Below are 12,230 nucleotides of genomic sequence, written 5' to 3'. Positions count from 1 at the left end.
CGCCCCAACGCCTGATTTCCTCTTTTTTTCCCCTCTCTCCCTCCCGGCCCTTCTGCCGCTTTCCTCTCCAATGCTCCGCCGGAAAACGGAAGCGCGCGGGCGCTCGCGGGCCTGGGGGAAAAAAAGAAGAAGAAGCAGCGGGCGCGCATGCGCGGAGGGCCGGCCCGGGGAGGCACGTGAAGGTCGCCGCCCGCCCGCCCGCCCGCTCCATTCAGCCGCCGGCTCTGCCCTCCCGCCGGGCCCGGCATGGACCCGTCGTCCGTCGCGGGGGACCTGGGCGCGGCCGTGAACGACCCGCAGGTGCAGCACTTCATCGAGGTGGAGACGCAGAAGCAGCGCTTCCAGCAGCTCGTGCACCAGATGACGGAGCTGTGCTGGGTAGGGCCGGCGGGACTCCCCGCCACTCGAGGGGGGGGCAGGGGCGGGAGAACCCCCCCTAGCACGGCGAGGCCTCAACCTACGGCCGGAAGGGAGCCCCAGGACTTGTTACCTGGCTAAGTGAGAGAAATTCGCCCCCTTTTTGCACGGCTTTGCCTGCCGCGGGCATCGCTGCAGCGCTGAAATTGGCCCAGGCGCTGGTTAAGTGAAAGTGGGTCGGTTTCCCCTCCCTCCCTCCCTCCCGGGAGTTCGCTGGTCGGAAGGTCGCAAAAGGGGATCACGTGACCCACCCACCCCCCGGGTTTTTTTTGGGGGGGGAAACCCCCGCGATCCTGCCACCATCCTGAACGGGAGTGGGCTGTCGAGCGTCCGAACCGTCAATCACGCGGCCGCAGGGAGGCTGCAACGGTCTTAAGTACGGCAAAGGTGTCGTAAGTCGGCTGTTTGCTCTGCCCTTGCAACTTCGGCCACGAAAGAGAACCGTTGTGAGTCGAGGACTACCTGTAGCCCCTCCCTTCCCCCCCCCCGGGGGACGCACTGCTGTCGGTTGATCTGCCCCGGGTTGGGTCAGGGGAAGTTAAGAATGGGGGCGCTGGGGCCATCGGTGCCATCCTTTGCAGCAGCCTTCCCTACCCCCGAGGCTCGCTGGCTGTACAGGGGTAATAATCCCCCCCCCGGTGTGGGGTGCACCAGTTTTGAACAGGCTGGAATAGAGCCTCCAGGATCAGGAGCAGTCTCCTAGGAGTGGAGTTTTAGCTGCTGCTGGCAATCGCAGGATGCTTCTATGGGGAGAAAAGCTGTTGGCTGTGTGCCAAGCAGGCTTGTGGGCGGCATCTAGGAATTGGAGAGGCTGCACGGAGTGGCATTCTTTAGCGTGGTAACTTGGGAGCTCTTGGGGTGCCGGTAGGTAGGGCATTGCCACTTGGCCTTTTATGTCTTGCGTGTCTGTCCGTGTTTTTCTTTGGAAGGCTCGCAGCTTAGCCGGGGGTTTTCCCCTAATTGGAATCACGCCACAGCCCTGTTAAGAAGGACCGCTTAGGCTGAGCCAGGGGTTCGGGGTCATCCCATGAGTGGAGTGATCTAGTGGCTCTCCTTTGGATCTGTGCCTGCCACTGCGCCACGCTTTTACAAGCACCGTGTCAGTGTCAGCGATCCCCACTACAGGTAGTCCTCGACTTAACAGCCCAAAATTTCTGTGGTTAAGCGAGACATTGGTTAAGTGAGCTTTGGCCCCTTTTATGGCCTTTCTTGTCACAGTTGTTAAGTGAATCGCTGCAGTTCTTAAATTAGTCACACCGTTGTTAAATGAACCTTGCTTCCCCATTGGCTTTGCTTGTCAGATGGTCGCAAAAGGGGATTGCGTCTCTCTCTCTCTCTCTCTCTCTCTCTCACACACACACACACACACACACTCACACACATGGGACACTGCAAAATGTCATAAATGGGAGCCAATTGGCAAGCTTCTGAATTTTGGTCATGCGACTGGGGAGGCTGCAAAGGTCGTAAGTGTGAAAAAAAGGCATTGGTCACTTTTTTTCCAGTGGCTAAGTTCTGTTGTAACTTGGAACGGTCACTGTGAACTGTTGTAAGTCGAGGACTGCCTGTATTGAAATCCACTCTTCCCATTTCTGCTTCTCTAAGCAAAATAAGGGAACTTCCATGCAACAATGTCTTCCAATCTGCTTGTTTGCCAGATTGATGCCTGGCTTCTGCGCTTAAGCTGGCTAAGCACCTCATCTTTGTACAAAACCAACATTTGTGACAAGTGTTGCCAATTGTGCACGTTGTAAGTTTTTTTGTGGGCGGGTGGGTGGATACGAGCCTGAACAAGAAGCTTGGCAGCCCTTCGGATAGGCAGAAAAACAAAGTCAGACCCATCAGATTTACGTCTTTGCTCATCGTAGGTCTGAAGCCTGAAAGCGCGGGTGCCCTGCCTCTTGAATGATTTCTCTTTTGTAACCCTCAAACAGGAAAAATGCATGGACAAACCTGGCCCCAAGCTGGACAGCCGAGCTGAGACCTGCTTTGTGAACTGTGTCGAGCGTTTCATTGACACCAGTCAGTTTATTCTTAATCGGCTGGAGCAGACGCAGAAGTCCAAGTCGCCCTTTTCCGAAAGTCTCTCTGACTGAGCGGAAGCGCTCGCTTGGTGCTGCTTCCTTCATTTCAAAAGGAGAACGCTGCTTTGAATGGAAGAGGAGGAGGAGAAAAAATAAAAACACACACCGAAGAAAGGATTCCTAACAATGATAAGCTGTGAGGGAGCTTGGCCCCCACGTCTGAGATGGACATCAGGGCATCCTGGTCACCTAGTTTAGTTCTGGTGTTAAATGCCCACTGGGTGAACATTAATAACCATGCGACATCACACATCTGCTATTTAACCCGGACTTCTGCTGCCCTAGGTTTTAATTTTTCCCCCCTCTGGATAATGGGAGCTTCATAACAGAATGTTGCCTTGACTATCTTTACCCAGCAGTAAGGTGGGGAAAACACACCCCTTTCGAAACTTGAAAATGTTCTTTGTGAGATAAGGGGACTGGGAGGCCTCAAATGCTAACGCAGCTCCAGGGAAAAAGTAGGGGTGCAAACGTGCCTTGAAAAGGGCAGGCACTGCCCTTTCAAACGATCCAACTGTCGCTTGTTTGAACTTGCAGCCGAGTTAACCTTTGTAAACCGCGGGTGGGTGGATCTTGCCGTTGGGACAGAGGAGCACGGGGTTAGTTTGTAAAAAGGTGCCAGAAGAGATCTGTTGTCTTTAGTGAGGTGTTTTGTCAAACCTACCTCAGCACAGTAGAAAGAAACACCCCAGACGTGTGGCTGTTGAGAGGGGTTGCCGCTCCTGTGGTCCAGCGTGTCTTGCCAAGTACTAAAATCAGTCTCGACTTTCTACATTGAATTCCTTGCCTCCTGATCAGTGGAATAAACATCAATTGGATGCATTTTAAACTTTTCTGAGTTGGGTTCATTCCTTCCAGTTCGCCAAAGTTCTGATGTAAAGGGAATGCTTTTAGTAGAAGTTGCACGTTCCAGACTAAACCTTCCTAAAAGTGGAGCTCTCAAAGTGAGTGTGATTAAATTCTGGACTCGGCATCGTTCTGAGAACGAGTCCTGGTTCTTTTTAGAACTAGAATGCTGTGCTCTTCAGCGTTCTCATTATACATGCAAGTCATATCTTGCCATTGACCTATTGCCGGTCAGTTCGTAAAGCGGGCAGTCCTTCTTACCAAAAAAACCGTGAAATGTTGATTTCATCGAGAACGGCCAAGTCACTGGAGGTGAGGCAAAGAATTTTTGGGGACGTGAATGTAAATAGGAGAAGTTTCTTGTCAAGTTTCTGCTAGCTTAGAAATCTCTGTAAGCGTTCCAGATTCCAACACAGATTGCTGTGTTGGTCTACCAGTGACTGATCAGGAGAAAAACAGGCTGAAAGAAAACATTTCTCTTGCAACCGAATCTTCGGTATCCTAAAGCCTGACACATGCTAAATGTTTCTTCTGGGGCAATCTCGACAATTTTATGAATTACCTCCACCGGGCTTGTTAATTATGACTTTTTCCCCCCTCTTTTCCATGCTCTTTATTTACGGCTGTCCTAGTCAAAAAGCAGAAAATTATGGAGGGGAAAAAAAACCCACTTTCCAAAAGTTCATAAATACCACCACTACTTTTACTAACCTTCCAGGTTTTTTTGGAAAGGAGATCTTGGAATATGGGAGTGGGGTTTTTCCCCCCACTCGGAGCGTGGTTAACTCCTTGGCTGATTGATAGAAGACCCTCAGTCTTTGCCTGGCTATCATATTGTAGCTCCCAAAATTGACATTATAGTATAAACATATCGAAGCTGTTTTCTAGGAACAACTAAGAAAACTTTCAAAGGTAAATTTTACATGCAAGTCATACCTTGCCGTTGACCTATTGCCGATCAATTCGTAAAGCGGGCAGTCCTTCTTACCAGAAACCGTGAAATGTTGATTTCATCGAGAACGGCCAAGTCATTGGATGTGAGGCAAAGAAATTTTGGGGACATGAATGTAAATAGGAAAAGTTTCTGTCAAGTCTCTGCTATATGATGGGATGGAGCTGAGCTAAGTAAAAATGGAAAAAGGTGGAAACTTGGCGGTAGCCTTTATTATCACAGATCAGAAACTCAGCACTGGTATCCCTCACTTTTGGACCAAGGGTTTCACTCTCTAGTCTGAAGTCCTAAATCCTCGGTTTTCCTAAATCCTCGAACGTAAGTCTGCACAAAGTCATTTTTCTATACTTAAATAGCCAATCGCCCACCCTTCGTTGCCGCTGCTAGAAAGGAAAAGGGTAGCTGATCTAGGAATTCACTCGAATGATTGATTGCCAACACAAAAAATAGAGGGCAGCGCAAGTCCATTTCTAGACGTGAAATAAGGGAGTGGTTATTATTATTTTAAGGAAAAAGAAATCAAGCAGCCCAAGACACACATTTGAAAAATATTCTTTAATGCTTTTAAAAGTCACATTTTACGTCTGCAACCTATTTTGCAAATGACTTCATAGTCATATAAAGAAAATATTTATCTTAAATAATTTGTAAAGCAGAAGGCAAAGCCTAAACGGCTTTGTACATTCAAAAAGCAGCGAAATACTGTAGTGGGCTCAGCGAGCAGCTGCTCCCGTAAGAAAAAGCTGCATCTTCAGGGTAAAAAAAAAAAGTTTGTGAACGCATCTCGATTGGCCTGTTGCTTCTTTTTCCATCTGAGCTGGATCTTACGCTGCTATTAAAGACCTAAACTGTTGCTGCTTTCATGGTTACTCTGCCTTCAAGGTCAGCAACCATTCCATTTTTCCCCCCCTCTGCGTTCCTCCAGTCCATACCTGTCACTCAGAAGGGATGGAGGGGAAAAAATAATTGCCTTTTCCATGGTCCTCTGAACTAATGCCAGCCGCTTGCTCCTACCCATCATCATTCTTCCATTCCTAGGATGCGACAAGATGGCTTAAACCTTTCTTGGACTCGTATTCCTATTTTTTAAAAACAATACCCCCCACCCATACCACTTCACCCAACCACTTTTGATATGTATGCTTTCAACAGTGGCTTAATGAGGTCTCGAGGCTATCAAGACGGTCCTAGGTTCCACCCTAGAACGCAAAGCTTGCCCTTTTCTTGAAGTTGGAAAGAAGAAACTACACCCAATCCTGGAGGCACTGCTTGTTTATCAGCCTGAATCTTAACAGCGCTCCAGTGGATTCATGTATGCTCCCAGTAAAAATACAATTTTTTTTAAAGAAAACGGCTCCCAAATAATTCTGCATTGCCTGGAAAAAGTTCTTTGGCGAGAAGTGGTAAGAGCTTTAAGGTAAAGGTAAAGGTTCCCCCGCACATGCGTGCTAGTCATTTCTGACTCTAGGGGGCAGTGCTCATCTCCGTTTCAAAGCCGAAGAGCCAGCGCTTGTCCGAGGACGTCTCCGTGGTCATGTGGCCGGCATGACTAGATGCCAAAGGCGCACGGAACGCTGTTACCTTCCCACCGTGGTGGTCCCTATTTTTCTACTTGCATTGTTACGTCCTTTCGAACTGCTAGGTTGGCAGAAGCTGGGACGAGTAACAGGCGCTCGCTCTGTTACGCGACACTCGGGATTTGACCCGCCAAACTGCCGACCTTCTGATCGACAAGCTCAGCGTCCTAATCCACTCAGCCACCACGTCCCTTAAGTAAGAGCTTTAGAGACTTCCAAAAGAGCCTAGTGGTTTTAAATCAACCTTAGCTTTCATAAATTTGTTGTAACTCTCCTGTTTCTCTGACCTCTCTTTCTCTAAGTCCTCTGGATCCAGGAGAGGCTGGTGAAGATACGACTGTTCTTTGTCTCCCTCTCTCCGTGAAGCCGCAGGTAGATCCTTCTGTTTGCGTCTCAGGAAGAGAGGCAGTAGATCCACGGTGAAAGGCACATCTCTGAACGCATGGAGAAGGAAGATGCCCAGGACGATGGTAAGGAAGCCACTTATGGTACCAATGATGTTCATGAGAACCAGATGCTGCCACTCTTTGAACAGAATCGCAGAACAGGTCATAACGGCTGTGGTGAAGAGGACGTAATAGATGGGGGTGACCACAGACGTGTTGAAGATGTCCAAGGCTTTATTCAGGTAGTTGATCTGGATGCTGATGCAGACCACCAAGCTAATGAACAGCATCCAGCCCAATGGTTCTTTCCAGGTGGCCTTCCCGGCAAACAGCTCTTTCAGGGCAATGCCCAGGCCTTTGACGCAAGCGACGGAAAGCGAGCCAATGGAGGAACAGATCAGGATGTACACCAAGACGTTCCTCTGCCCGTAGCGAGGTCCAGCCACAAAGATGAGAAGAACCGAGCTGGCCACCACGCAGGTGGCGAACACAATAAATCCTGGAAGAGGAAGGAAAAATAAAGGGATGTTTTGTGTCTCAGAGGCTGCTGTTCTTGTCGAAGTTCGAACGGCACTGAAGAAAGGTGACTTGTGAGTGCTTTTCACACTGATGACCGCGGCAGCATCCCCGTGGTCACGTGATCAAAATTCAGACACTTGGCCACTGGCATGTATTTATGAGAGTTGCAGCGCCCGGGGTCATGCGACCCTCTTTTGTGACTATCTGACAAGCAAAGTCAATGGGGAATTTAGATTTACTTAACAACCGTGTTACTAGAATAGAGCTGGAAGGGACCCTGGAGGTCTTCTAGTCCAACCCCTTGCTCAAGCAGGAGAACTTACACCAGACATGTCAAACTTGCGACATTGCGCAATGCACTGGAGTTTTTTCGCCACTGCCGGCAATGGGGTGGGCATGGTTTCCCAGTGACGCATCTGGCTCGTGGGCCGGGAGTTTGACACCCCTGACTTACATCATCGTGGACAGGTGATTGTCTAGTCTTTTCTTAAAAATCTCCAGTGATGGAGCGCCCATGATTTCTGGGGGCAAGCTGTTCCACTGGTTGATTGTCCTCACTGTCAGGAAGTTTCTCCTTAATTCCACATTGCTTCTCTCCTTGATCAGTTTCCAACCATTGTTTCTCATCCTTCCCTCTGGTGCTCTGGTGCACAAAGTGACCCCCTCTGCCTTGTGGCAGCCCCTCAGATACTGGAACACTGCTTTCATGTCTCCCCTAATTACTAGCCTAGTAACTGCAGTGATTCCCTTAACAAGCATGGCAAGAAAAGTCATAAAATGGTGCAAACTTTGTGCTTTGCAACAGAACTTTTGGGCTTAATTGTGGCTGTAAGTCAAGACTACCTGCATAGGAACCACGTGTTCTATACCTGGATCCTTCAGTTTCTCCAACATTGAGTCCAGACTGGCAACCACTTCCTCTTGAGGAGCATGGATCACCATCACAGTAGATCCCAAAATGCAAAGGAGGCACCCGATCTTTCCGTGGATGTTCAGCTGCTCGTTCAGAAAGTAGGAGGCCAAAACCGCACTTTAGAACAAAAGAAAGAAAAGATTAGTTTGCTTGAAGAGAACACTCAGCAGCTACAGAGACGGTCCTGGAAAGTTAAGGAATCGTCTCTTAAGGTGTGTCTGACAACATGAATTTGAGCGCTAGCACTGATGATGTTCCCTAGTTGGGTCGTGAAACGTCTGCAAGAAAACCAGCAAGCTCAGAGACCGCCAAGGACCCCCTGATTTCAACCCTGAGCTACAAATATTCTCTTTTATAGCATGAACTTACCTGACTAAAACGCTAAGGGCTCCTAGAGGAGTAACCAGCGTGGCTGGGGCAAAAGCATAGGCAGCAAAATTCGCAGCTTCTCCAATTCCCACTGTAAAATAAAAGCAACTCATCAGAACTGGAAAAAAACACTCCTAAATGATGCAATTCAGTCGTTGCTTGTTCTGAGTTTGACTTGACTCCTTGGTTGCGATCGGAAATGAGACTTTTTTCCCCCCCAGGATACAAAGTGGATTGGCGTCCATTGGGTGGTATAAGGAAGAAATAACGACCTGAAGCAAATCCATGAACTTCCCTTTGTGTCTTTTTTTTTCTTATAGGTTGACGATATCCCTAAAATACAATAATATTTAAATGGGATGGTAATCACTTTTGTAGATTTCTTAGCAATCTTTATGAGAGAGGAAGCTGCTCCTTCAAGAACGTCTACATACCACTGGTCCTATAAATTAAAATAGTTAAGGGAAAAGAGACAAGCCTCAAGATGTACTTACTGGATATTAGTCCTCCCCACCATAGCCACTCTCTCAGATATGCATGACCTCCCAGGCCTGGGAAAAAAAAAGTGATCAGAAACTGAGAAAGTGGATCACACAAAATGAAAAACTTGTCTGAGAAAAGATTTGACGTTTCTAGAAAGCTAGGCAGTGGACTCCAGTGGCTTTCTTTAAAACCAAGCCAAACAGAACACATTGAGTTTATCTTAAAAAAAAACTGAATCCAAAAGAGGAGAACACTATCGCGTATCCCTCAAGCAGCAAGCAATCCCAGCCTCCAGATTTAAAACGAAAGGAAATAATGAGTTCCCATTATTACGCAGCATCATAAAATCTATGCCAAAGGAGAACAGGCTGTGTCCCAAAGATGCTTTTTCTAAAGGCAACTGGACTTTGTTTTTTCTTTGAAAACATTTCACTTCTCATCCAAGAAGCTTCTTCAGGCAACGTGCTGTGTCTTTTTTTTTAATGAGCAGATATATCCGTTTTTTTCCAAAACAGATTAATTACTCCTCCTTCAGTCCTGCCCCTAACGTCAGGAATCGGACTTTTCCAATTCCTCAGAACAATTTTCTTGACAAACCTTCAGGGCCCAGGAGGACTACAACTCCCAGCAACACCAAAATTCTGCTTTTTTTTTTTTTAACCTCTCATGTTCACTTGGCTAGCCTACCTGCTCTGACGGCCCCTCGGCTACTCAGCCGCAGAAGTCCTTTCTTCTTGAGGATAAAACTACTTCCAATAAATAGGCTGGAGGTTATAGCCAAGGCCACACCAACGTAGAATTCGTAATGTCCCGTGGACGTCCCCATCTGGATTGTTTTGAAGGAAAAAAGCAGGGGGAGAGAAATCAGAGTTAAGGCTATCCAAGAAATGCCGCCTTAGATCTTCTGGAGTGGGATTGTGCAAGTTCCTGAAACTGACTCATTAATTAATCATCCACCCTCCTCCTACCTCTACGTGAAAGTATGCTGCGAGATGAGAACACTCTATTTCCTAATAGATTGGGTGTGTAGCCGTTTTGTGAAATGAGCTGATTTAGATCTATTGGGTGAAAGTAGCCACTTGGGTTTCTACCATGTAATTTAAGGCAGGGTGTGTCAATTTCCCAGCATCATCAGTGCTGGGGAGTGTGGGGTTTAATCCCTGTTTATACACTTGCTAGTATTGATGTTTTCCCCTTGGCAGTTCCTTGGTTGGGCTCTTCTTTTCTCCCTGTTGTCGGGTGTTTAATCCCTGCTTAACTGGGTGTGTCAGCTCTTTTCGTTTCCTCCTCAGCTTTTTCATTGTCTCTCTTGAATAGTGTGCAAAGGTGGTTGAGCTCCATGGGTCTGTTGATAGCCCATTTGGCTGAGTGCCAGGCTCATCTCCAGAAGTCAGGGGTGCTCCCTCAAGAGGAGGCTGGAGGGCCATGTATCCAGACTGATGGGAGGGTCTCCTGCTCTGGGGGCAGGGGGCTAGACTAGAAGACCTCTACGGTCCCTCCCAGCCCTATTACTCAATGTTCTAAGGACTCCACGTTAGGAATACTTTTACAAGGTTGAACCAACATTGGACTTTTTAAGGGCTCTCTCTCGGCCTGGGCATAGCGTTACCTCCCCGGGATTCCTTGCCCGGGCACGATGGGTGTTGTAGTACAAAGGAAAGCTCCGGGGGAAGACCCGGTCTGGTCCGTTTCGCCCACCTGCTTCCCTTCCGACATTGCCAGCCTCGCCCCATCCTACCTGCGCCCCCCTCCCTCCATAGAGATCCAGCCCCCCACCCCACCCACCCAGAGTTACTGCCTCCCCATACAGGACGAGCAGGACCCTGCATTTGACAGAGAATTTCAGCTGGAAGAATTTTTTTCAGCAATCAAAAAATGGTGCATTGTTTAAGCGGCACTGCTAAATATTCATTATAGGTAGCTATTTCATGAACAACCGCAACACAAACGTTTCTTTCAATTTCTGCCCACTAAAGTTTGCAAGAGTGAATGCAGCCAAATATCTTGTGCCGACCCATGTGTGCATGTTCAGTTTCTGACTAGTGAAGTCATTATACAAGTACTACAATCTAGACCAAAATAAGATAATTCTTATTAGACTGCCAAAGGGGCTTCCCATGAATAGATATTTGGAGTACATATAGAGCCTTGGTGGAGCAGTGGGCTAATGCCTCCTTAAGTAACACCAGCTGCCTGCAATTAGTGCAGGTTCGAGTCCCACCAGGCTCAAGGTTGACTCAGCCTTCCATCCTTCCGAGGTAGGTAAAATGAGGACCCAGATTGTTGGGGGCAATTAAGCTGACTTTGTAATAATGCCGCTTGGGGTGTGTGTGAAAGCCCTAACAAGCAGGCATATACATAGAATGAAGGCTATTGCTAAGCTTGTAAGCCGCCCTGAGTCTTCGGAGAAGGGCGGGATATAAATGGAATTAAAATAAAAAATAAAATAAAAATATTCACTAATGCCTTTGTGAAGAAAATAAGGAAAATTGAAATGAGATTTCAACCATAAGCCAACCATGACATTAATTCCTTTTTTTAAAAAAAAAAATTCAGCAGGGCAACATTCCTAAGTCGAACGATTTTTACTGTGTACTCCCCAAAGTGATCAGTAATCCCAAGTCAGAAGGACAGAATTCGAGAGCACGGAAAAGCGTATTTCATAATTTACAGCAGGGGTGTCAAACTCAATTTCATTGAGGGCTGCATCAGCATTGCGGTTGCCCTCAGGGGGCCGGGTGGGTATGGGCGTGGCCTACTGCATGGGCGTGGCTAGAGTGCGTATGGCCTACTGGGTGGGCATGGCCAGCTCTACATAGTTCACATCAAGGCTGCCTATGGGGGCCTGGGCAGGAGTGGGACAGATCTGAGGGTCTCTGGCAGAGTGAGGGTCTCTGGGCCAGGGCCAAGGCAGTGGGGGCCGTTCCCTAACTGTTTCCAGGATGGCTTCGTGGGCCGCATGAAACCACTTTGCGGGCCGGATCCGGCCCCCGGGCCTTGTGTTTGACATGTCTGATTTACAGCATGTACGACAGGGGGTCTTCAAACTTGGCTCTTTTATGACTTGTGGACTTCAACTCCCAGAATTCCTCAGCTAGGCACGCTGGCTGAGGAATTCTGGGAGTTGAAGTCCACAAGCAGGGGTCTTCAAACTTGGCCCTTTTATGACTTGTGGACTTCAACTCCCAGAATTCCTCAGCCAGCTTTGCTGGCTGAGGAATTCTGGGAGTTGAAGTCCACAAGTCATAAAAGGGCCAAGTTTGAAGACCCCTGATGTACGATGAAATTTGACATTTTGGGGAATGCCGAATCAGTTTTTCCATCTCAATAAAAAAGCAACTACTCTGACACTAATTGAAAAAGTTTCATTTCGTCTGCCAAAAACGATCACCCTCACCCCAACCCCGGGCTCATTCCTTCCCCAACTCAGAGGACCCCTCCCCAAAAGAGAGGGAGAGCCGAGCGAGGCGGGCAACTCCGGCGCTCCCGATCCGGACGGCAGAAGGAAAGTCGGACAGCGCCGACGGAGGAGCCGGGCAGCGGCGAGCATGCGCAGTACATCCCCTCCTCTTCCCTCCCTCCCTCCCTCCCTTTTTTTTTCTTTCTAGCCGAGGCTCCGCCCCTTCCGCTTCCGCTTCCGCCTCCTGAGCGGCTGGTGAGTCGGGTCTGCGGCTGGGCTTCCCG

The 12,230-nt window shown here is 48.4% G+C and overlaps 2 protein-coding genes across 2 annotated transcripts; one reads left to right on the top strand and one right to left on the bottom strand.

Moving 5' to 3' along the window:
- The first annotated feature begins 129 nt into the window (after window positions 1–129).
- Window positions 130–3,330, top strand: TIMM8A (translocase of inner mitochondrial membrane 8A). Its single transcript, XM_083371777.1, has 2 exons — window positions 130–378; window positions 2,352–3,330. Exons 1-2 carry the CDS (start codon window positions 247–249, stop codon window positions 2,511–2,513), a joined length of 294 nt encoding a protein of 97 aa, XP_083227903.1. The 5' UTR covers window positions 130–246; the 3' UTR covers window positions 2,514–3,330.
- A 1,559-nt stretch (window positions 3,331–4,889) lies between these two features.
- On the bottom strand, window positions 4,890–10,265 carry LOC310646125 (magnesium transporter NIPA2-like). Its single transcript, XM_083372373.1, has 6 exons — window positions 10,156–10,265; window positions 9,234–9,372; window positions 8,558–8,614; window positions 8,064–8,154; window positions 7,651–7,811; window positions 4,890–6,761 (listed from the first exon to the last, which is right to left on the bottom strand). The coding sequence occupies exons 2-6, from the start codon at window positions 9,370–9,372 to the stop codon at window positions 6,082–6,084; spliced, it is 1,128 nt and encodes a 375-aa protein (XP_083228499.1). The 5' UTR covers window positions 10,156–10,265; the 3' UTR covers window positions 4,890–6,081.
- Window positions 10,266–12,230: the final 1,965 nt, after the last annotated feature.

Source organism: Vipera ursinii (assembly GCF_947247035.1).
Source record: "Vipera ursinii genome assembly, chromosome: 12".
Taxonomy (NCBI): domain Eukaryota; kingdom Metazoa; phylum Chordata; class Lepidosauria; order Squamata; family Viperidae; genus Vipera; species Vipera ursinii.
Note: the sequence above shows the minus strand (reverse complement) of the source record. Positions and strands in the feature narration are given on the sequence as shown.

Coding starts and splice junctions, on each gene's coding strand:
- TIMM8A (XM_083371777.1), top strand. CDS start 247: ATGGACCCGTCGTCCGTCGCGGGGGACCTGGGCGCGGCCGTGAACGAC. Junction 379..2,351: donor AGATGACGGAGCTGTGCTGG/GTAGGGCCGGCG, acceptor ACCCTCAAACAG/GAAAAATGCATGGACAAACC.
- LOC310646125 (XM_083372373.1), bottom strand. CDS start 9,372: ATGGGGACGTCCACGGGACATTACGAATTCTACGTTGGTGTGGCCTTG. Junction 8,155..8,557: donor GTGGGGAGGACTAATATCCA/GTAAGTACATCT, acceptor TTTATTTTACAG/TGGGAATTGGAGAAGCTGCG. Junction 7,812..8,063: donor GCCCTTAGCGTTTTAGTCAG/GTAAGTTCATGC, acceptor TTTGTTCTAAAG/TGCGGTTTTGGCCTCCTACT.